We start from the raw sequence: 23,620 nt of genomic DNA, 5'->3' as shown, positions 1-23,620 counted from the left end.
GTTTAAATCAACAAATGTCCTATTTTTTAGGTAACAAATAATAATAAATTCTTTTTTTCTTTAGGTAAATTCTTTATTTCTTAACCCTCACTTGACGACACACAAACAGAACAAGAAAATTAAGTAGTGCCTTAACCCTTTGAGGAAGAAGTTGTTTAGAAGTTAAATGTTCAACATTCAGCCATCAAAATTATTTGATTACTTGTTTTTAAAAATAGTAGAAACAGTCCCTAAAATAACAAGAAAAAAAAAATTTATTAAATATTTTTCTTTCGTGTTAAATAGTCAGATGAATCCTGTTATTTCTAAATGTTTAAAATTGTAATTTAGATATTAATGTTTTTTTTTTTTTATGTATTTTTTGTTATTATGTATTATTGTGATCTGTTTATTTAAAAATAAGACTCCGGCATAATAAAATGCTTGTAAATTTTAAAATTTTGGTCATATTTTTTTAGCCCTTAAATTAAAAATTGCCATAAAAAAGTGCCTTGATATTTTTTTGTAAAACTGCCCATTTTTATATCAAAATAAAATGTCAAAAATTGTATTCCCAAAATTGTGTATAATTATGTATTATATTTCTATGTAAATTGCAACATGATGACTGCTAAAAATTGCAGCTGCCTGACATTGCAGCAGAAACAAGTTTTTTTTCTTTCTTTGTCCTTATATTATTTTTTTTATATTTTTAATTAATGTATTATGTTCATGTAAATTGAGGTAAATTTTTGATCTGTTTTTTAAGTTAATGAAATTTACAAAAATTTAAAAAGTGTAAATTTTTAAAGATAGGATTTTATTAGTTTTAGTTGCATTTGAATAGTTAAATTCTAGGGGTAATATTTGTTGGGATTTTCAATTACACTTTCAAAGTTATACTCCGTCCAAATATTTTTATATTGTACTATATTACTTAAAAATCTGTAATGTTGAATTGAAATATTTTTTTATTACTTATTTTTTTAGTTTCATGAGGTTTATTTGACACGTTGAGCTACTTACAAAGTTGCTTTTTACCTTTCCTACTATTTTATTATGGAAATTATATTTTAAGTTGTCATTCATTTTTTATAGATTTAACACAATTAAAATTAGATACCCCTCATGAAACTATCCCATATTACTAATTTAAATTTACAAAGGGGGAGGGGGGCAAGATTTTTATGGCGATGCCGTAATCCAAGTGTAATTTTGTTTATCTTGTTGGGTATGTATACCAATTTATAGTCGATTGTCTTATCTTTAAAGATTTTTGGATATTAAGCGGCTCTTGGATTACGAAATCATTACAAAGAACCCCTCCTTCCCCTTTTATACTTATCAAGTGCCAAGAAATACTTAGTATCCTGAATAATATTCACGCAACCTCTGAAAATCACCCAGCAAACATTTGTTATCATCTATATCCTGCTGGGTGCTACGTTATAGTCTATTTTCTGATGTATTGGTGCTCTCAATATTGACTATCAGCTTCCAAAATTTTATATAAAAAATATCTATGCAAAATTGATATTAAATATGTATAGCAATAAAGAAATTTTAAAATAAATTTTGATATTTAATCTAACTTAAAAAGGCTTTCAATTTTCAGTATAGTTATTATAAATATTTTTAAGCACGTATATAAATGTTAATGTAATTATTAATTTTTAAGTCAATTTTATAATCACAAATTAAAGTTTTGTAAATTTTTATGAAGATTGAATTTAAATGTTTACAATTTATAAAGTTGTGGTAGTTTGAATCGATAAGAGAAGAAAAACGTACTGAAATAGTTATTTATCGAATCGTATTACAGACAGCTTTCCGTGGATATTAAAATTAAAAATCTTTACCAGTTTTGTCGCCTCGAGGAGCCAAAGGCCTGGGTTAACAAAACTGGTATCAATTTTATGATTCTTATTTTAATATTAGTGGAAAAATGTCCGTAATACGAAGCTATACATGAGTTTTAAGTATGGATGAGAACTGGTTCCAATCCAGCGGATATAAATCAGTTTCTAAGCCATACTGAATAGTATATTTCTTCAAATTCGTTTCAAACTTGCTAAACTCTTTAATAAAATGCAGCCTTATACTTATTATTGTAATTTATTTAATATCATAAAACAGTGTTTTTAAAAATATTGTTCTATGATATTAGAATCACCTAATAATTTACAAATAAAAACTGTATGTGCCATGATTGTATAAAATAACAAAAACTTTTTCTTTTTTCTCTTTAAAATTTTTTAGGGTTTTAAGGAGTTTTATCAATTTCTAAGCCATCCGAGTGATCTTAACTTTATAGACTTATTACCTAGTCAATAAGTAATTTTTAACCTAAAACCTTTAACTTAAGAAACTTAATTAACAGAATAGTTATTTATAGCATCGTATTATAGACAGCTTTACACGGATATTAGAACAAAAACTTAAAAGATCAAACTAGTTTTGTTAGACGTAACAAAACTAGTGTTAAATTTTGTTATTCGTGGAAAACTGACTTTAGTACGATGCTATACATGATTATTCAATATGGCTGAGAACCGGTTCTAATCTAGTGGATATTAATCGAAATCGAAGCCATACTGGAAATAAAACTAATTCTAAAAATAAAAAAAATTGGAATTAAAATTTATAATTTGACTACCTTATTTTTAGAAAAATTTCTGTCTCTTAGAAAATCAACATACAAAAAAATCTGGCAAAAGTTTTTGTTATTTTATCTTTGTAAGTAGACAAATGTATAAAAAAAAATACTCTTTAGTGCCTTAGTAATACATATGTAAGTACACTATTCTCACAGGATAAACTAAAAAGTGTCATAAAATATATATATTCACCATCACTTAAGTGTTTGTTTTTAAATTTTTTAGTTAGTTGCAAATCTACTCTACATTGCTGTATCTGTCAGGGATAAGACAATGACCGATAAATTTATGTACATCCCCAATGATGATGCACAAAATTACAAAAGAAATACTCCATAGTGCCTTAGTAGTACATACAGGGTGCGTCACATAAATCTGGACTTTTTAAAAATGGCCATAGCACCAAAACTACTTTACCAATCAGGACGTTTGACCCCACTATAAAAAGCTTAGTTCATGACCTTTTTGCCTATAAAAAGTGTTAGACTATGAAGATCTTGTACTCCAAGCTGGCCGCGCATATGTTCAACAAGGCAGATTCGAAATGAGCTGATAGTTTACCCTGGATCCTCGACTTGACTAAATATGACCTCAGCCTATCTGTAGATGAGATAGACTTATGAAACTTGCTGGAGATACTGTTAGATACTTAATGAAGACACTAGAAAAGACTAGAGCTCTCTATCTCAGCTAGCTTGGCCGTAGTACCTTGGCAAAGTGAATCGTGGTAGATTTTAAGATTTCAAAAACGTCAAAAATCTTGAAAATTTAAAGGCTCTTGACTTCAGAGGCCCATATGAAACCTTGAAACTCGTTTTAGACTATGGGTTGCGCTGACAACCCTAGCTTAATCTGCATGCCATTTTTAAAAAGGTATAAAACGTTGTTCTAGTTCAAATGAGAGCCGCCGTGTCAAAGGGTAGCTTGAAAGATGGGTTAATTTGGATCCTGCGGTTACTCACGTCCCTAAGGAGATGTGGCCTCCCAGCAGCCCCGATCTTACTCCAATGAACTTTTGGGCCTAAAGCACCATTAAAGCATGAACCAACAGACGCGCCCATTCCACAAAGACCTCCCTTATTGGCACTATCAAAGAGAACTTCGCCAGCTTGGACAGGAACATGGTAACCAGGGTCGGCGGGCGGTTCAGGGGGCGGGTAGAAGCTGTGATTGAAGCTGGTGGCGATATTATTGAATAATCTAATAGTCATATACCTAGTTTGCTTCCCAGATTATAAAATTCAATAAAATCTTTAAAATTTTCCGTCCGTACGTCCAAAATGGTTAGCTCTTTTCGTTAATTTAGATTTCAAACTTTGCATGACGATTCCTATAATAATCAGGTGAGATTTAGGAAGCGTAGCATTTCTATAATCGTAATCAGAAAGTCAGTACGTCCACTTAAAACACGATTATTTTTTTCTTTTTTGAGAACAAATTTTTATATGATATAATTATCCTATTAATCTGGTTTTTGGAATACTAATTCATATTTCAATAAGGTGCAATGTTATAAACGAAGTATCTCGAAAATCAAATCCTTAAAATGTATGTATTTCTTTAAACAGTATCCTGTAATTTATCAGTTTTGGAACAACTTTACTTAAAATTTTGTTTAGACTTATACATTTATATTCTGTTTAGACACTCAATAAGTGTTAATGTTCTAATGTTTGTCCTATCGTTTGAGAGATTCACTTTTCCTAAGGTATCAATCATTGTTATTTAGTTGCGAAGCTACTCTACAACACTATATAGCTGTACACATAGACAAGATTTGTGGCTATAGGCACAGTGCGTATGAAGGTGCTTTGACTTTTGTATCAGAACCTAAATTGGGACATAGTGCATTTCATTACCCTAGGTTAGGTAACTTCATTTCACTTTTCAATAAAATCTAAAATGCAGCCGTTTTTGAGAAAATCAGATTTGAAAATTTCAAGTTCATTTTTCATCCACTAGGAGTTACCGCATAATCATGACAAGAAAAGCAAAGATTATTTATTCAAAATTTTGAACAAGTTTGCTTTTATAAAGTTCTTCATAAAACCACTCCTGAAGTGAGTTAATTAATGTCTTTTTTATCTGTTGCTTTGCTAAGGTCACGGAAATTCAGCCTTAAATAAATCATATATAGAGAGGTTTTATGACAGACTTTATAAAAGCAACGTTGTTCAAAAATTTAAATAAATAACCTTTGCTTTTCTTGTCTTGATTAAATTGAACAAGAAATTTTCATTTTAGATTTTATTAAAAAGTGAAATGAAGTTACCTAACCTAGGGTAATGAATTGCACTATGTCCCAATTTAGGTTCTGACACAAAAGTCAAAGCACATCATACGAAGGTCTATTGATTAATTGATGCAGAATATAAGTGGATATTATGAAAGGCAAAAAATTATCGTCAATTTAGCTTGCTAACATAGAACTCGTTTAGTGGTCAGTTCGTTCATCCGGTAGATAAAGGGGAGGGGATAGGTAGTTTCTTAATTTAGCCTGATACAAGATTCACCTTAAGAACATGAAAAGCTGGTGTAAGGTCCAATAATAATACATCCATTCTGTGCCTATTCCAGTTAGGGAGTTGAATCCATTTTTATAGAAGCAGAACTATAATCTATGATTATGGTTTGGACCCTCTAAAACTGTTATCTACCCTTCCACTTTCCCCTCTCTTGGTGAAGATATCTTCAACGCCGATACGATTTTTGAAATGTAAGATTCCACTTTTGCCTCTCTTGGTGAAGATATCTTCAACGCCGATATGATTTTTGAAATGTAAGATTCCACTTTCAATAGAGGCGAAACTGGAATCATGGTTTACATTTTTAATATCTATGTTTCTGTAATCTTCCATTCCTTTTTTAACATCGACATAATAGAAATGTACCATACTATTTCAAAATTATGTCAATTGTGAAAAAAAGCATAGATTTTATATATAATTTAAACATTGTTGTATATTCTTAATTAAATAAACAAAACATACAAAGAGCGTATATAAAAGATGTTTTGTTTATTTTAAAAGAATACTTTAAAAAGGGTATCAAATGAGTATTCAAAATTTAAAAAGTCGTTTATTAATTAATTCAATTGTATATATTTGTAATTTTTTTGTTCAATTTATTTCATCTTAATATTTCCCTAGTAATCTCTCACCATGTAAGTAAGCACTAAGAGATTAATTGCTTATTTAATTGAGCATTTTTGTGGTTTACTGATCAATTACTGAACAATTTGGTCTGATTTGTGAGTTAAAAGTGGATGGAGTAAATAAATCCTTAGACATTTATAGTAAAAGTTGCTTGTATCAGTTGTATCATCTCTGGCCACAGCGCTCGGCTCCCTAGCCTATAACCTAACCTAACCTAACCTAAAATAGTTTTTTGAAATTTTGAAAATTTGAGTACCCTCAACAACAAACATTTCTTGCCGCAGCGCTCGGCTCCCTGACCTATAACCTAACCCACTAGTCGCCGGAAGGAAAAAGCAGTTTTTTGAAACAGGCTCTCTGAGCTTATTACAGTTTCTGATATATACATATATAGACTAATGAAAAATGCAAAAAACGAAATCAAAAGCGTTCCTTCTTGGGAGAAAATCCGGGAAAAAGATTTTAGCTATTTTTAACCTAAAATTCACATTGGCAAGCTTGCATAGAAATATACAGACATTTTAAACATGTCATTGCTCAGCACCTAGAAGTGGTAGAAAAATGCTACGCATACCATTGGAAAGCTTATAACCTCTAGTTTCCATATTGGTATATAACGTTTTTGTACCATTATTATTTTTTGAGCTATCCTCTGAAGTATACACAAGTTTAATAAATGCAGTTTATTCTAGAATTTTAAGTTGTTACACAAGCCTTTTAAAAATTATATTGCTTAGCACCTAGGAGTTATATAATTATTTTATATAGGTATATGTGTATATTTTGGGTGCATTCAATTTTAGCTTAATTAAAAATAGTCTGAAATGCGTGTGGTTTGACATTGTAGTAAGAGCCAAGAAAGGAGGAGGGTGGGGGGGGGAGGTTATACACTTAATGGCAATGAAATTAAGTATAAAATTTTGCTCTGGATGTTTTTGGGTTTGTTGTTATAGTTATTTACCTGATTCTCTTTGTAAGATCTCTTATATGAATAAATCTACAAGTAAAAATATTTGAAATTGAATTTTGGCACAATCCTTCTAGGGGCTAGTGGGGTAAAACAGCTCCAAACCACTAACATCTAAGGTCTGAACTTATTTTTAGAAATATTAAGCTAATTTTTTTAACATAATTTTTTTTGCATATTTGAGCTAAGTAGCCACTAAAGATTTCATTTTGGCACTTTTCTTCTTGGGGCTAGCATTTTATAACAGCCCCCAAAACACTAAAATGAGCCTATTTTTAAAGATATCAAGATGATTTTTTTTAATTTAAAATTAATTCACATAATTGAGATACATAGCCACTAATCTTTCTAGGGGCTAGTGTGGTGAAACTGCCCCCAAAACTACTAAAACTTTAAGTTCTGGGCTTTTAAAAAAATATTGGGCTGATTTTGTTGAATAACTGAACTAAATAATCATTCATTAAAGTTCAACATGATATCTTTGAAGCTCAGAACTCATAATATTTGTATTTGGGGGATGTTTTACCCCACTAGACTCTAAAAGAAAAGTGCCAAATTGAAATCTGTAATAGCTACTTAGTTCAATTATGTGAAAAATGTTTACATTAGAAATATTAGCTTGATATCTTTTAAAATAATCTCATAGCTTATAATTTTAGTGTTTTATTGGCTTTTTACCCCACAAGCCCCTAGAAGGATAGTGCCAAAAATAAAATTTTAAAGTTTTACGGGAAGATCCAATCATATAAGAAAATTTAAAAAAAAGAATCAATTGATAACTATGACAACAAGTCCAAACAGCCAGGGCAAAATCTTTAGTGGCTATGTTTCTCAATTATAAGAATAAATTTTAAATTAAAAAAATCATCTTGATAGGCACATAACTTATAATATTTGTGTTTTGGGGGGTGTTAAAACCCACTAGTACCAAGAAGGAAAGTGGCAAAATGAAATCTTTAGTAACTACTTAGCTTAATTATGCAAAACAAAGTTTACAAAAAATTAGTTTGATATCTCTAAAAATAAGTTCAGACCTTAGATGTTAGTGTTTTGGAGCTGTTTTACCCCACTAGCCCCTAGAAGGATAGTGCCAAAATTCAATTTTCAATATTTATTTTGGTAGATTTAATCATATAAGAGATCTTACAAAAAGAATTATGTTAATATCTATAACAACAAGCCCAAAAACATCCAGAGCAAAATTTTATACTGAATTTCATTGCCAAAAAGTGTATAAACTCCCCCCCCCCCCCTCCATTTTTGGTTCTTACTACAAACTAAACACATTTCAAAGACTATTTTTAATTATGCTTAAATTAAATGCACCCAAAATATATAAATATACCTATATAAAATAATTAAATAACTCCTCGGTGCTAAGCAATACAATTTTAAAAAGGTTTGTGTAACAAGTATCAAACTTAAAATTCATGAAAAAATTTATTTATTAAACTTGTGTATACTTCAGAGGATAGCTCAAAAAATAATAATAGTACAAAAACGTTATATACCAATATGAAAACTAGAGGTTATGAGCTTTTTAATGGTATGCGTAGCATTTTTCTACCACTTCTAGGTGCTGAGCAATTACATGTTTAAATGTCTGTATATTTCTTTGCAGGCTTGACAATGTGAATTTTAGGTTAAAAATAGCTAAAATCTTTTTCCCGGATTTTCTCCCAAGAAGGAACGCTTTTGATTTCGTTTTTTGCATTTTTCATTAGTCTATATATGTATATATCAGAATCTGTAATAATCTCAGAGAGCCTGTTTCAAAAAACTGCTTTTCCCTTCCGGCGACCAGTGTAACCTAAAATAGTTTTTTGAAAGAAGGCGTCTTAACTTTTTTGCTTTTTATTTAAGATAGCTAGCCAGTTCTTTTAGTAAGTAATAGATGTGAAATAGAATTCAAATATGCAATCGGTTTTTTTAGTAGACCTCTTATTTTTGAAGTAATTTAAGTTTTTTAAACAAATAATTAGGTCAGTTTTAAGGTACTAAAACGCAACAAAATAAAAGAAGAAAATTGCCAGTATGAACAATAATAGTAAGATCTTTAATTTGACACCTTACTTTTAATTAATAGGGTAATAGTAGGGGGGGATTGAGTGTAAAGGGGAAGAAAAGGGGGAGACGGAAAATGTTTAAATTTCGAGTGCTGTGGCCAGAGATGTTCGTTGTCGGGTGGGTACTCAAAATTTCAAAAAACTATTTTAAGTTAGGTTAGGTTAGGTTATAGGCTAGGGAGCCGAGCACTGCGGCCAGAGATGTTCGTTGTTGGGGGTACTCAAATTTTCAAAAGAAGGCGTCTGAACTTTTTTGCTTTTTATTTAATTAAGATAGCTAGCCTGTTCTTTTAGTAAGTAATAGATGTAAAATGGTCCATAGAATTTAGATATGCAATCGGTTTTTATGTAGACCTCGTATTTTTGAAGTAATTTAAGTTTTAAAAAAAAATAATTAAGTCGGTTTTAAGGTACTAAAACGCAACAAAATAAAAGAAGAAAATTGCCAGTATGAACAAAAATAGTAAGATCTTTAATTTGACACCTTACTTTTAAAATTCTGTTGAGTAATTATTGAAAAAATCTATTTTTTTAACTTCGGTTTAATAAAAACTTTAAACCTAAATATTTTCTCCAACAGACATAAAAAATATGGGTTCATATATACCTTTAGAATCAGAAAAATATAACGAATCCATTCTAAGCAAAATTGAAAAAGTTTTATAAAACTATAATAAAAAATATAAGTTTATTTTAAGAATCATAATTTTGGCTTTAAAGGGCTGACTTGAACAAAACCTGAACAAAACCTAAACAAATGTACATACACTGTAACAGATATTTTTTTAACACAAGAAACAATAATGCATTTTTAACTGCATTGTTTTGAAGTTTATAAACAGACGGAAGCATATTTGTTCATACTTTCTCATTCTTTACATGTTATGTATGTATCAATATTTTTATTGTTGTATGAACATTATCCTTTTTTTTGTCAATTCTATTGGTTAGGTTTTGAGGTGAAGCTTCCTGATTTGTCAATTTTTGAGATTTTTGATTGGCTAGTTTAATAGTTAAAATTAAGTGTTAAAAATATAATATTTTAGGCCATTTTTATTTTTCTAAGTTTTTACTTTTTTTCAATTTTGCTTAGAATGGATTTGTAATATTTTTCTGATATATGAACCCATATTGTTTTTGTCTGTTTAAGAAAATATTTAGGTTTAAAGTTTTTATTAAACCGAGGTTAAAAAAATTGATTTTTTCAATAATTACTCAACAGAATTTTAAAAGTAAGGTGTCAAATTAAAGATTTAAACATCTCTGGCCGCAGTGCTCGGCTCCCTAGCCTATAACCTAACTTAAAATAGTTTTTTGAAATTTTGAGTACCCACCCGACAACGAACATCTCTGGCCACAGCACTCAAAATTTAAACATTTTCCGCCTCCCCCTTTTCTTCCCCTTTACACTCAATCCCCCCCTACTATTACCCTTGCCTCTGTATGTCTGGACGGGGCAAGGGAGAAAAGGTCAAAGGAAAGTGTAGTTCACCAAGACTTTGCCTTAGATTGAATTCAGACTCTGTTAGGAGGGGGGAGGGGGGGGAGTACCCAAATTTTCAAAATTGGTAAAAAAATTCCTAAGAGGATAATGCCGTTTCTTTTTATATACACATATACCAAAAAACCACCGGAAAAATACTTATTTTTACTTTTCTGTCAGTGATAATCATTAGCCCAAAAAGTGAAATAAAATCACGCATGGTATATTTATCTTTTCTTAGACAAAGATTATTTTAAATGGGGTATTCCTGTCCAGTTTTTTCCTAAACAAAAAACTGGACAGGAATATCATTCTCATTTAAACAAAAACTCGTTTTTATGATAGTAAAATGTGGTTTAATTTTGGTTTTTACATTTCATTTATTTTCCTGGTATAATTTTTCTTTCTTTTAGTAATTGATAAAAATTATAAAATCTTCTAAAAAAAATTAAAAATCTTCTAAAATCATACCAGGGATATAAATGATCATACCCGGGAAATAAATGAATATTTACATCCACTATTTAAGGGGTTGTTTATATGGGAATGTGCATTTATTTCAAACCAATGAAAATTCAAACTGAAGTACAAAATAGAATCCAGAAATTTGCCTGTCTATTTTGGCTTTCATTTTAGGTGGATTGAATTTATGTAAAGGTAATTCTTATCTCAGGACTTGAAAACTGTAAAAATAGATTTAGATATATTTCAAATAGCTTAATATATTAGATTCAAAGGCCTTATAGATTTAATTAACTTTGGGATAATGGTAAAGGACAATGGAATATTAATTATCCATGCCAAACCATTTCATTTTTATGTAAAAAGGTATGATAACCAATCTGCCATTGTCCTATCACTCTTAGATAAAGTTTAACTTTGGCCTATTTTATATGTTATAACACATACTTAAGACTTAAAACTTAATGTAATAAAAAGCTTTCACTTAAGCAAAGCTAAAGGGTGTGCAAAAAAAATGCAGGCATTTTTTAAATTGAAATTGCGCGGCTTGTGTTAATAGTAGAAAAATGTTACGCATATCGTTAGAACCGTTAGGAAGTTTTTTTTGATTTTGGTCTACCTGGTTTCCTCTTTCCTATGTGGGGGTTCCAAGTCAAGGCTTGATTGGTTATATCATCATGCCCTTTCCTTAAAGTGTGCCCCAACCATCTCCATTTTCTCTGTTTAATTGTCAGTTTAATGCCTAACATATCACTGCGCTCTAATTTATGAGCTATGTGGTAGAATGTCCCAACTGACTTAAAACTCAAAAAAAAAATTTCACTTTTCTCACATTTATCAATACAGCTTCTAAACTAAAAATAGCACAAAAATCGTACTTATATTTTCAAAAAATAGAGCTTATGTCGGTTCTAACGATATAATTATACATAGCATTTTTCTACTATTCACACATGCCAAGCAGTTTGAATTTTTTCAATGTCTGCATTTTTACACACCCTTTTTTTATCTTTAATGATTTAATGCACATCTATAATGATGACGCACTGAATAACCCCTTCTGTAGATTAAAATTAGTGGTTCAAACGTTTATAAACACAATTTAATCAACCAATCAAAGCCAACGAATAAGAAAACGTTATTGTAAAACTTTGTGTACTATTGTAATAATCAGTCAATTGTCTCCTCCCTCTCTGGAAACAAATACTAACTAAGAAAGAATAAAATGCAATGGTACTCTACAATTCACTTTTCTGCCTGTCCGTCATTCTGTCCATGATTTTTTATGATTTTCCAGTATGTCTACGAAACCAATTAATATCCGCTGGATCAGACCCGTCTAATCCATACTTGAAACCATGTATTGTATTATATTATAGACATTTTTCTACAAATAGTAAACTAAAAAGTAGTAATATGAACACCAGTTTTGTTAGACTGGGCCTTTGCCCCTTCAGGACTAACAAAACTGGAAACAGATGCAATTAACAATTAATCTTGTCTGTTTAGTTTTGACAATGCCAGTTTTCATCAACCAATTAAGATTAAATAAAAGTAAACAAATTTATAAATCCAACAAATGTTTATAAAACTTTGGGTACTACTGAAATTTAAACCCTCTCTTATTTTGCTGAGAGTGAACATATTAAAAAGACATAGTTATAGAAACCTGCAAACCATAAGAGTGATTTTTTAGACATACAGACTTCTACCAACCCTTTTGTAGAAAACGTCACTTAGAATCAATAACATTTTGTATGTATCTTATCAATTTATATTGTTACTAGCGGCTTCGCCCCTAGCCTCTAGGGGCTTTGCCCCAAGAGGTGATAAAAAATTATGGCAAAAATCGTAAAGGACCATGGAAATCTCCTTCAAAAAAAAAAAAAAAAAAATGGGGGGGGATTTTTTGTTTTTTTGGGGGGTTGGGGGTGTCCCACCCCCCAAGAAAATAGCTTAAAACCACCACAGGACCAATAAGTAGATACCCTGAAGAGTAGAATCCGATCGGTTCAGTGGTTACTGAGATCTTAAGGGACAGACAGACAGACGGACAGACAGACGGACAGACGGACAGACGGACAGACATCGTTCTACTTTGTATTATAGATAACTCTTAATATAAAAAACTTTGTAAAATGTTTCAAATGGACATTCAGGACTTTCTGATAACGATTACAGGGTGCTACTGTCCTTCTCATTCTGTCTTCTCATGTTATTATAGACAGAATTTATTTAATTTTTCGTCCATTTTTCCCTCCCTGTAGACAACTTTTATTGTACCAAGGGAGGTAGGGAACAATGGACTGAAATTACCTTCTTAGCTGGTCCAAAACCTCTAGGTTCTTTAATTCACGTTTATCGCCACCAGGGATTTAAAGGGATACGACAATAGCCGATAAATGGATGTACATTCCCAAAAATACCCCTACTGTAATTTGCCATCAGTGGTTGAAACGTTTCGCCACTATACTAAATAAACAAACCAATTAAAATTCAGTAAAAGTACCCAAAGATGTTAAGCAAACAAAAATGAAAACGTTATTATAAAACTTTGGGAACTAGCAGAAAGAGAGGTGGACAATGGACTGTTTATTACACTAGTCCCCAAAGTTTTCTTATTGGCTGGCTTAACAACTTTAGGGACTTTTATTAGATTTTGAATGGTTAGGTTTTTAAGTACTAGCGGCTTCGCCCCTAGCCTCTAGATATAAAAAAAATCTGGTGCTGCGACCATAATTTATGGGCATCACCAGAATTTTTTTTTGGGGGGGGGGAGGAATTTTCATTTTTTTTGGGGGGGGGGGTTGTCCCACCCCCCAAGAAAATAGCTTAAAACCACAACAGGACCAATAGGTATATACCCTGAAGAGTAGTATCTGTTCGGTTCAGTTGTTACCGAGATCTTAAGCAACAGACGGATGGACAGACAGACAGACAGACATGGTTCTACTTTGTATTATAGATAGTAGTGGTTAACCAACCAATCAAAATTCAGTAAAAGTCCCCAAAGTTGTTAAGCCAACGAATAAGAAAATTTATTTTTTGAGATTTCTAATAGAAAATTTACTTTAAGATAAACATTTTCTTTAAAAAATTGTTCTAGCTTCAAAAAAAGGTAATTACATCCATTTAACATTTTAATTAACCTTAAAAAATAAAGTTGTTAAATGAAAGGGCGAAAAATGAATTTGTCTCACTTAAAGTCGGAAATTTAGTATTAAACAGGAAACAGGCACAATTTTTTTTGCCATCTAACTCTAATAAGAGCAGAGATGATATGTGGGGGGGGGGGGGGTGGAGCGTTGAACGATTAAGGTCCGGAAATGGGCCTGATTGTTAAGTGTTAGCAACCTTTATTTTTAGGTTTTTCTTAAAAACTTCAAACTAATAAAAATATAAAAAAAAACTAACTAATATGTACCATTTCTACTATGTCGATTCAAAGATATGATATGTTATCTTGAATGTATTATTCCAATTTTGGCTCTATTGAAAGTAGAATGATACATTACTATTATGTCGATATAAATAAGGAAATCAATGTTTATGAATACGCTGATATGTAAACATGAATGTATGATTTCAGTTTCGCCCCTATTGAAAGTGGAATCTTATATTTCAAAAATCGTATCAGCGTTGAAGATATCTTCACCAAGAGAGGGGAAAGTGGAAGGGTAGATTATAGTTTTAGAGGGTCCAAACCATAATCATAGATTATAGTTCTGCTTCTATAAAAATGGATTCAACTCCCTAACTGTATTCGTTGCATTGGTTGATTATTCAAACGTTTCAACCACTAATTGTAATCTACAGGAGTAGTAATTTTTTATATCATTCTTAGGGCTTGGTTTTTTTATGAAGCTACCTCAAAATGCAGCTTATTTTCTCCCAAGAAATCCCTATGATTTATATTTCATCGAATCCGACTAAAATATTTGTCAATTCATTCATTCAAAGAAAACAAGAATGACAACATCTATAAAAAATGAAGTGTCCAAAAATCTTAAGTTTCCCGATGAAAGCACGCGATTAAAAAACTTTGAGTACCAGCGTGTTTTACAGTACATTACTCAGGAATAATAAGGTATAACCAACAAGCGAAATCAATCAAAAATTAAATTTGGTGGGCAAATGGAGAGGTCGTCAATTTTACGATGTGTTGCCCTCCAACGACAGAAGAAAAACACATATAGGTTTCATGATTTTTTCCGGATTAATGAATTATTGGTATAAGCTGTACATTACTACATTCTCGTTGCGTGCAATGAGAAAATTAAATTAACTATAGCATAGCTGCGCTTCTAAAAAACAAAGGGACAAAGAAACGTTTAGCAATTTCCGGACCACCTTAATCTCGCGAAAAATTCCCTTGAGGATGCCCCCATCCACAGCTGAAAACACGTACAATGTATAGGTTACGTGATTTTTCCGAATTAAATTCGTTGCTGGTATAAACTGTCTATGGGCACTTTAGTTATTAAATCTAAAAATAGCCTAAAACGATTCCAGGCCCTATGTGAATCTTTTCTAAAAAGGAAAGCTCAGTTGAAAAATTATTCTTACGTTATAGAAGACTAGCGGTTATGCCCCTAGGGTCCTTTGAGGTGAGGGAGATGCCGATCGCCCTTCCTACATTTTCTATTTTAGTTTTAAAAAGAACATTAAAAAAAAATTGGGGGGGGGGGGGGTCATTTTTTACTAGGGGCGATTTCATTTGGAAGGGTGGTAGTAATCTCCCCCAAAAGAAGTTATAAACCTACACTACAAAGAGTCAGAATGGACTAGAAACCATTGATTAACCAAGAAGCTACCGACAAACTAACCGACAAATTAAAATGTAGAGTAGCTATGCCACTAAAATAAAAACAATATTCTTAAAACTTGTGTAAAACTTTATATTTTATTAAAGTGTTGTTCAGATTACATACTAGTATAGGTAGTACAATATCATAATTCAGCAGTAATAAAAATACAATATTATTTTCAGTGGGGGCAATAACAGAATCTTAAATCTTATTAATTCCTACAATTTTATTCTCTTCTCCTTTAAATTCAAATACTAGTCATCATACATTAGTCATTGTAATAGCTAAAAGAAAGTCAGTTTAGAATTACTTTTCATGAATATTCGTAATAAATGGAGATTAATTTAGTCTCTCTGTTTTTAAAATAGTTCCGTCATTGCCCGCACTGAACACAGATGCTGCACCAGATCAATTCTATAAATAAGGACACAGGGATAAAGATTTCTCAATACAATGTATTGTATAATCCTTTATCAATTTGACCGTTCTTCAATATTATAATTTAAATACTTCTAGAATTTTCAAACATTTGTTGTTTGAAAAAACTTTGCCAAAAAATTAAAGAGTTTTTTCACCAAGTACCAAAAATTAGTTAGAGTTACTTTTCAAAGTTCCTATATTAGCAGGGAGGAAGGGGACATAGAACTAGAAATTAAACTTGTACCCAAAGTTTTATGAGCTTGCTTAAAAAAAACTTTTGGTAATTTTAATTTTGATTGATTGAATAGCCATAGTCTCTTAGAGTTTGGACCGAAGTAATCATGGAGTAGGCTGAGACACTTTTGTATAGCCACTAGGGCTATCAAGCTCCACGTTCAAGCACATTATGACTTGACCCGCTATCTCATGAGAGCTACTCATTATAACCTCACCCTCGTCGAGTATGGCACGTGTCCCAAATTAAGTCACCATAATGAATGACGCTCTCCGCAGAGGAGCTTGGGATAAGGGTAGTACTGATATTATGTACTTGACTATTAAGTATCCAAACTTACTCAATAATCCCCTCCTTACACAAGCAGGGGAAGTTGCGAGAATGTATTCAATTGAGAAGTTCGAGTTGCCACATGGGGACTAGAACTCGAACTCTCATCACCGTAACTCAGTGTGTTACCACTGAGCTACGACGCCCCTTGGTAATTTTAATATTTCTTGATTGGTGGTTAAGAACTAGGCAATGTTTAAACTTTTAAACCAATATTTTGGACATTTTGTTTATTATAATTGGTCTGCAATTAATCGTCCATTGTCTAATCCCTTAAGATCCCTGCAAATTAGAAATAATCAAAACACAAAACCCAATTTGGCTTATATAGTGAAAATTTCCCTTAATTCAAAATAAAATAAATATAACTGGGGACCATTAAAATAGGTCAAAATAAAATAACTTATTTTTTTTGGTTAAAAATCACAATTACTTAATAAATCAACACTTAATAATACAGTACTTTTATAAGTGCAGTATCTACAGTGAAGATTTTATATAATATAAATAAAACATAAATATATCAAATATGATAAAATAATCAGAAGAGAAAAATACAATAACCAGCAGTGGAATGATAATTTTTTTTTTATAAAAAAGTGTTAATGCTAAATTTTAAAAAAAGCAAAAAAAAGGGGTGTAAATCATGCTATAAACAAGCTTTGCAATCAATATAGTTGCATATAAGAAAGGGATATGCAGTATAATATTTGTTTCTTTTATTAAAATCTTTTTCAATAGAAAATGGAAGGTTATTTTTCTTTACTTGAAAGTCATTTAAAATTTTTATAAAAATTGCTCTTATTTATTATATAAAATGTTGTTCCCTAACTTTTATTGAGCAATATAAATTAAAATGCTTAAATTTTTGATATAATACAATAAAAATCCATAAAATAGAATATCACAAAATCCACCAAGTTTTGTTTTAACAGATTTTTAATTAAGAAAATCAAAACTAGCTTTAAAATCTCTATTTTTCATTAAAAATGATCAATAATCTCTCTTGAGTGTATTTATTCTGATTTTCTTAATTAAAAACTATAATTTTAGTTGCCATTTTATCAATATATTGTAATACTTGTGCAAAACTCAAGTATAAATGATATATAAAAGAGCTAAAAAAGAAAAAAATTACTAAATTTTGTATTTTGTCCTATCTAGATATTACTCTCAAGCTTGCTATGTTGTGTGTGTGTTGAAGGTTAATTCTGAAATAAAATAAAATATTACATTTATTTCAAATATACTATTGTTGTCTACATGAAAAAGGATCTGTTTTCTCATTTATAGGCTACAAATTATTATATTCTTACAGTCACCAACAATTTTTAAAGCAGTATAAAAATTAGTAAAGATAAGCCTAAATTCTTCCTTCGCTCATTTTTAGGTAAAATAGTTAAGTACATCCTAAAACCGAATTTTGATTTTTCTTTTTACTCTAAAAAGCTTAATAATCACAGATAAAAAAAAATGGACTCCCCCCCCCCCCCCCTCGAGTTTCCTTAATAATTATAAAAAGGATTTTCTTTTTTAAAGAGTGGTAACAAATACAATTTAAGAATTGATAAAAAACAAGCTCGAAAACTAATAAATATATAGAATTTAAAAAAGCAAGATTATCTAAAACAATCTACTCCCAATTCAAAGTAATCTATTTGTGTATCCAAATGTTATTTTGGAGCTTCACCACAAATTGTCAGTTGAGCACTGAAAACTCCCCTTAACCCCCTATTTTTGAAATAAATTGAAAGGCAATTTTTTTTTCTCTACGCCTACCCTGCTGGGACTATATCAACCCAGTACCTAATAGCAACAAACCTGCCCTAAAGGCCGTTATTTTGAGTAATATTTATACCTGTATAAAATGATTTGGTTATTGTTTTTCAGCTTCAGGACTAGGCTTGCTCTCTCCATTCTTTTCTGTTCCATTCTGGTGCTCACTGAAAAAAATCTTACTATTCATTTGAACTTAAAGGTATAGTTGCATGAAGAGCATTTACCGAGATAGAGTACCTTTAAATGTTTTTAGAATATGAAAAATATTTGTTAGCCATAAAGATAATTTTTAAAAAAAATCTTTTTTTAAGTGGTTTTTGAGTAACGTCCAAAAATGTCCTATTTGTGATGAGAAAATTCAGATTTTCAGAAAATTCTAACATACCTACCTACCTACTTAGAATTTTGTATTACAAAAAATAACGCAACAATAGGCATCACTAAAATATTCGTCAAAATGTTTTTGTGAAAATAAGTCAGACGTCTAAGTTGCATATATCACAAAAGTATGATGTTCAAGTTTCGATAATCTACATGCATGTAATTATAAACCATTAAGGATGAAAAAATATGTGGTTCACTAAATTCCAAGTTTAAATAATCTTAAAAATAATACTGACTTACTTTAAGGCATCATCAAAAGTTTGTTGAGAATATGAGTTGCTCATCTTTGTCTTGGCAGCTCCCATAAAACCAGAGGCCTAAATTTTAATGTAACAAAATTAGATCTCCTGTAAACTTGCGCATTTAAATTGGAAAGGACTTCTAGAGCACTTTCGATTTGGATTATGGAAAGATAACGGAGTAGTGGGTTTCGTAGTATTTTCACAGCAGTTTTTGATTTAGGTGTGGTAAATGTTAATGATTATCCTGGGGCCCGCAGGGTTAGAAAAGCTAATCTGAAAATACGATTAAACCCGCTACTTTGTTTTCTTTTAATGTTCCTTCGATTTTAGTTTTTCACAAAAAAAAATAAAAAAAAATTTTTGTTTGGAGGGTAGGGTCTTGGAGCGTTTTATCATAGGAGATGGAGAAACTCTTTCCCAAGAGTCTTTTCCTAAAAATTCAATGTAAAGAACCATATCGGTTCAGCAGTTAGTAAGATCCATCGCTGCAAACACGGTTACTTTCATATAAGGATTATCAACAATTTTTGGCAACTATTTTACTACCTAGTTTATAAATATTTTACCTTCTGGAAAGCATTACTAGCGGCAATTCCACTGAATAGTCCAGCTGTTTTTTCTCTCGCAATTTCCTAAAAATTAAATTACATTAAATTAATTGTTTGAAAAGTTAGAACACTGGTAGTTAAATTAGAACTAACTAATCTTAAGTCAGTAAGTATATCAAATAAAACATAAAACGTACGGTCACTTAGATTGAAAGATTTTCATCTTTATTCTACAATTGTTTATATGCTAAAGGGTTGGTTTGGTTACTGGTAATAAAAATCAAACCACTTTACATTACAAGAGGAAGGACAGACATGATCTCGAACACGTAATATAGGTTAGCGTCGCCAAAATAATAATTTTCAAATAAGATGCTATATCAAAGATAAATCAAAGATAAATCAATCGTTTACATATTTGTCAACAATTAAAAAAATGTTTATGTACATAGTTAATATGAAACACTTGTTTAATTGAACTATCATACTTCTCATTATTAATTTATATATTAAATTATAAAGTATATTTTTATTAGTGAAGATACTATATATTAGACTAGCGGCTACGCCCCTAGAGGCCTCTAGGGGCACCTAAGGTAGAAGGGGGAAAAGTCGATCTCATCCCATTTTAAATTTGAGTTTCAAAAGAGTAATAAAAATATTTTTTTTTTTGGGGGGGGGGGTTGAAGACACCCTCCCCCAAAAAAGTTTAAAACCTTCCCAGGACCTTTAAGAAGCTTCACTGTTAAGGAGAACAACATCGGTTCAGCGGTTAGCGAGATCCTTTGGGACAGACAATAAACGCTTACTACTTTATATAATAGGATATCTGTTTGTCTTTCATGTTTCTTTTTCCTCAAATTGATTTGAACTTGTTTTGGCTCCGATACTTATGGGTGTAAAATTTTATGATAGCTTGCATTTTGTTAAAAAAAATTACCTTAGCGAACTGGAGATTTTCTGATGTTCTTTTGTATGTAGCAGATTCTTGAAGATTCTTAATTCCCTGAAAAATTTCACATTTTCAATTAACTCAATTTTTTAGCGACACTTCAATTCGAAGTTTGACTTAACAAATTCGGTGCTTTTCCTAAAATGTCTTATCAATCACTGACCCGACCCCTTACTTATGCCTTCCCTTGCGCTTAGGCCCTAACTCTAAGGGGCTACCCACCCACTTAAGCTTACTGACTGGACCCAAAGTAATAAAGAAACAATAACTTTTATGCCTAACTCCAGGGCCAATACCTGCTGTGACTCAACTCTGCGGGACTACCCACACCCAGTCTGCATCACCCTAAAGATGAATATAATCCCAGTACATGTGAGCTACAATCAACACAACCACACTTTCATACCTGGGTCATGTCCTCTGAGAATTCTCTCCATGCGGTGATTCCAAGACGTCTCTTCAAACCTTAAATACAGAATTTGTCAACTCGAATATCGTTTATTTTTGGGTTTCATATGTTTAAGTCAGACTACGGTCCAAAAAAACTCGCCATTTCAAAAGACGTTTAAAAACGTTTCCACTGCTAATAATTTAAATATAGTCTTAGTGCGAAGTCATACAATTAAAAGATTACTTATTTAATAAATGGGGCTACTCAACATTTGAGCAGAAATGGCAATAATATATATATGGTTAGAATCTGTAATCAAAATTAAAATAGATACAATATTCAATGTTCATGTATTGACATATTATAAGTATAACAAAATATAAGATTTTAAAAGCTTTAACATCACTGTCATTTTGAAGAGAAGCCATATGAGATAGTAAAAAGTATACATTATAAAGGTTATAAAGTTGGTGTTTAAGGACTAATACCCCCTCCCATAATAATTAAAAGGATTGAAAATCAGTGAAAGGGAGGGGGGGAGTTTATTAACATTTGATTGTTTATTACTATAGGTATAGTTAGATTATGTACTGGGAACTGGTAGCAGCGCAGATATAGCGCCCCCACCCCCTCACAGGGTTAGGCATAAGATAAAAACCATAACCATAATTTGTTTTGAAAAGGGGGTGGGTAGGGGGTTGGGATAAAACACCTGATGTAGCGACTACCTTGTGCATGTCTTTCCTTGCTGGCCAGAACCTGTTTCAGGGTCAGGATCTCCTCCTCCGTCTTAGCCAGCTCCGACTTCCACTCCTCCCTCTGTCTCTCCTGCTCCTCAGAGGACAGGTCCTGGAAATCTGCTCCGATAACACTGTCCGTGGGAGAGTTGATGTCGCCATAGGGAGAGGTCTAGAATAGAAAAAATTGTGTCACGTTGATATGCAACATGCAAAAAATGCATACATATTAGCCATGTTAGTTATAAAAAGTATTTACATTCTGCTCATTTACAACGGGTTGACTGACATCATTTATATGATATTATACTGAGAGAGAATTATAAAGATTATAATTTATGAGGGGGATTTTATTAAGAAGCAGGAACTTTAAAAGCTTCAGTCAAGCGTTTGCCGCCAAAGAACACATTGGTTCCAAATTAACCTCAGTCTCCAACTCAAAACTATTCTTGACAGCCCTCTCAAAATCAAAGTTCACACTACCAACCAGATTGTATATATATAGAAAAAAACATGAAATAAATTAGTAACTTTTCTTTGACTTATGATACACTAAAGATCGATCAAAACCATATGGGTCCAGCGGTAAAGGAATTTGTTTACACTTACCTCTGCAGCAGCTGACATTTTAAAGGACTATTTTGTTTATGTTCTATCTGAAAGTTAAATAACATAATTTTTAGTTTTAAAATTAGTTTATATTTTATTGAACAGAATCGTTTAATATAACTTAATTCAAATAAATGAATTGAAAGATTGATTTTAATGAAAAAGTATGAATCATTCACTAATTATTAATAAAAAAACAACGTAAATTGAAACAAATTAATAATCACGAATAATTTGAAATTTGAAGCTGCCGAGTTCATTGATGTCAACATTTGTATCCCTCTCTTCCCTACTGACGTGTCGAACAGGGTTATCAAGTTTTAAAGTTTCTTGCCTGTTTTTTAAAACAAATTGGTTGAAATTACTATTTATTGATTAAAAAAGTCTAAACTGTAGTAAATGATCACATTGAAAAATTCAAAACCAAATAAAACATGATGAAAATCGTAAATTCTTTAAAATGAAAAAAGGTAAATAAAAAGTTGTACACTCTATATGCATTTCAGGTTCAAATCAGCTGATGTTGAGGCCAGTCTCAATTCAATATGTCAAGCAAAAACTTTAATATTCTTTAAATTCGGTTTCCTTTTCTTTGAAAAAAGTAAATTTAACATGAAATTATATTTTTTGTAAATATTACAAATTAACTTTCTCGCATTTATTTTTTTGCTGGTTGACTACATTCATTCAAATAGTTTTTTCTATTTTTTAGAGCTGACTACCAAAAAAATTAAAAACAATGTTTCTTTTTTGTCGAATTAAAAATTATTTTTATTCGTTTTACACAATGTGAAAAAAATATTTAATATGTTGCTTCAAAAAAAAAAAAATAAGTGAAAAAAATTCAGGATAATAAAAGGGGTATTTCTCATGCCACTCTACTCTTGTTTTGATACCCGGGTTCAAATATACTCAAAACAGTCCTTTGTTTTCACAGACCTAGCAATATTTTCTCCAACTAGGAGAGAGAAAGATTTGGGAAAATTATGCGTTGGACACTTTTGCCCTCCTTTCTGGCCTAAATTTACATCCCTATAAGTATAAGATCCAAAATCTCAGGCTCCCGAAAGTTCTACATTTGGCGATCTTCGTCCGTTTTGGCTCGTGTTTCTTATTTGGCTTCCTCTACAGCAAAATTATACACGGGATTGTCGGAGCGCGAAATGTTTCACGGGAAAAACACAATTCAAGACATGGTCCGTAATTTTTTGTACTGTCACGCCGCTGAATCTAACTTGTTATTCATGCAGTTTTTTTACCGTCTCGATACTGAGTGTAATCTAAGTATGCAATTTTTGTACTGTCTCGTCGGTCTGAGTAGCCTATTCATGCAGTTTTTGTACCAGCACGGCTTAACATTACCTACCACTGCAGCTGTCTTTTCCCCATTTGAGTGAATTTTTTTAGTTTGAAAAA

The 23,620-nt window shown here is 31.3% G+C and overlaps 2 protein-coding genes across 10 annotated transcripts in view; one reads left to right on the top strand and one right to left on the bottom strand.

The window, feature by feature from the left end:
- Positions 1-2,833, top strand: part of LOC145327042 (protein held out wings-like) — a 158,691-nt gene extending 155,858 nt beyond the window's left edge. For 2 of the 9 annotated variants that reach the window (XM_080170545.1, XM_080170539.1), the window contains exons 9-11: positions 65-723; positions 2,147-2,190; positions 2,721-2,833. The gene's annotated coding sequence lies outside the window, so the exon portion shown is untranslated. Of the gene's footprint in view, positions 1-64; positions 2,191-2,696 lie in introns of those variants that run through there. The other 7 variants (XM_080170547.1, XM_080170540.1, XM_080170544.1 and 4 more) reach the window with 6 other exon arrangements.
- Positions 2,834-17,317: 14,484 nt separating this feature from the next.
- Positions 17,318-22,334, bottom strand: LOC145327041 (tumor protein D55-like). Its single transcript, XM_080170536.1, has 8 exons — positions 22,205-22,334; positions 21,587-21,767; positions 20,874-20,932; positions 20,456-20,521; positions 19,534-19,599; positions 18,966-19,042; positions 18,421-18,505; positions 17,318-17,773 (listed from the first exon to the last, which is right to left on the bottom strand). Exons 1-7 carry the CDS (start codon positions 22,220-22,222, stop codon positions 18,439-18,441), a joined length of 534 nt encoding a protein of 177 aa, XP_080026662.1. The 5' UTR covers positions 22,223-22,334; the 3' UTR covers positions 17,318-17,773; positions 18,421-18,438.
- Between the last annotated feature and the right edge of the window lie 1,286 nt (positions 22,335-23,620).

The sequence above is a fragment of the Acartia tonsa genome, chromosome 8 (genome assembly GCF_053477335.1).
Source record: "Acartia tonsa isolate MP-2025a chromosome 8, ASM5347733v1, whole genome shotgun sequence".
NCBI lineage: Eukaryota > Metazoa > Arthropoda > Copepoda > Calanoida > Acartiidae > Acartia > Acartia tonsa.
Note: the sequence above shows the minus strand (reverse complement) of the source record. Positions and strands in the feature narration are given on the sequence as shown.

Bases quoted from the DNA above. Each gene is read 5' to 3' on its own strand.
- LOC145327041 (XM_080170536.1), bottom strand. The intron at 20,522-20,873 runs GTATGAAAGTGT...GAAATTTTTCAG, and splicing joins TCTCAGAGGACATGACCCAG to GGAATTAAGAATCTTCAAGA. The intron at 19,600-20,455 runs GTAATTTTTTTT...TTTAATTTTTAG, and splicing joins AAAATCTCCAGTTCGCTAAG to GAAATTGCGAGAGAAAAAAC.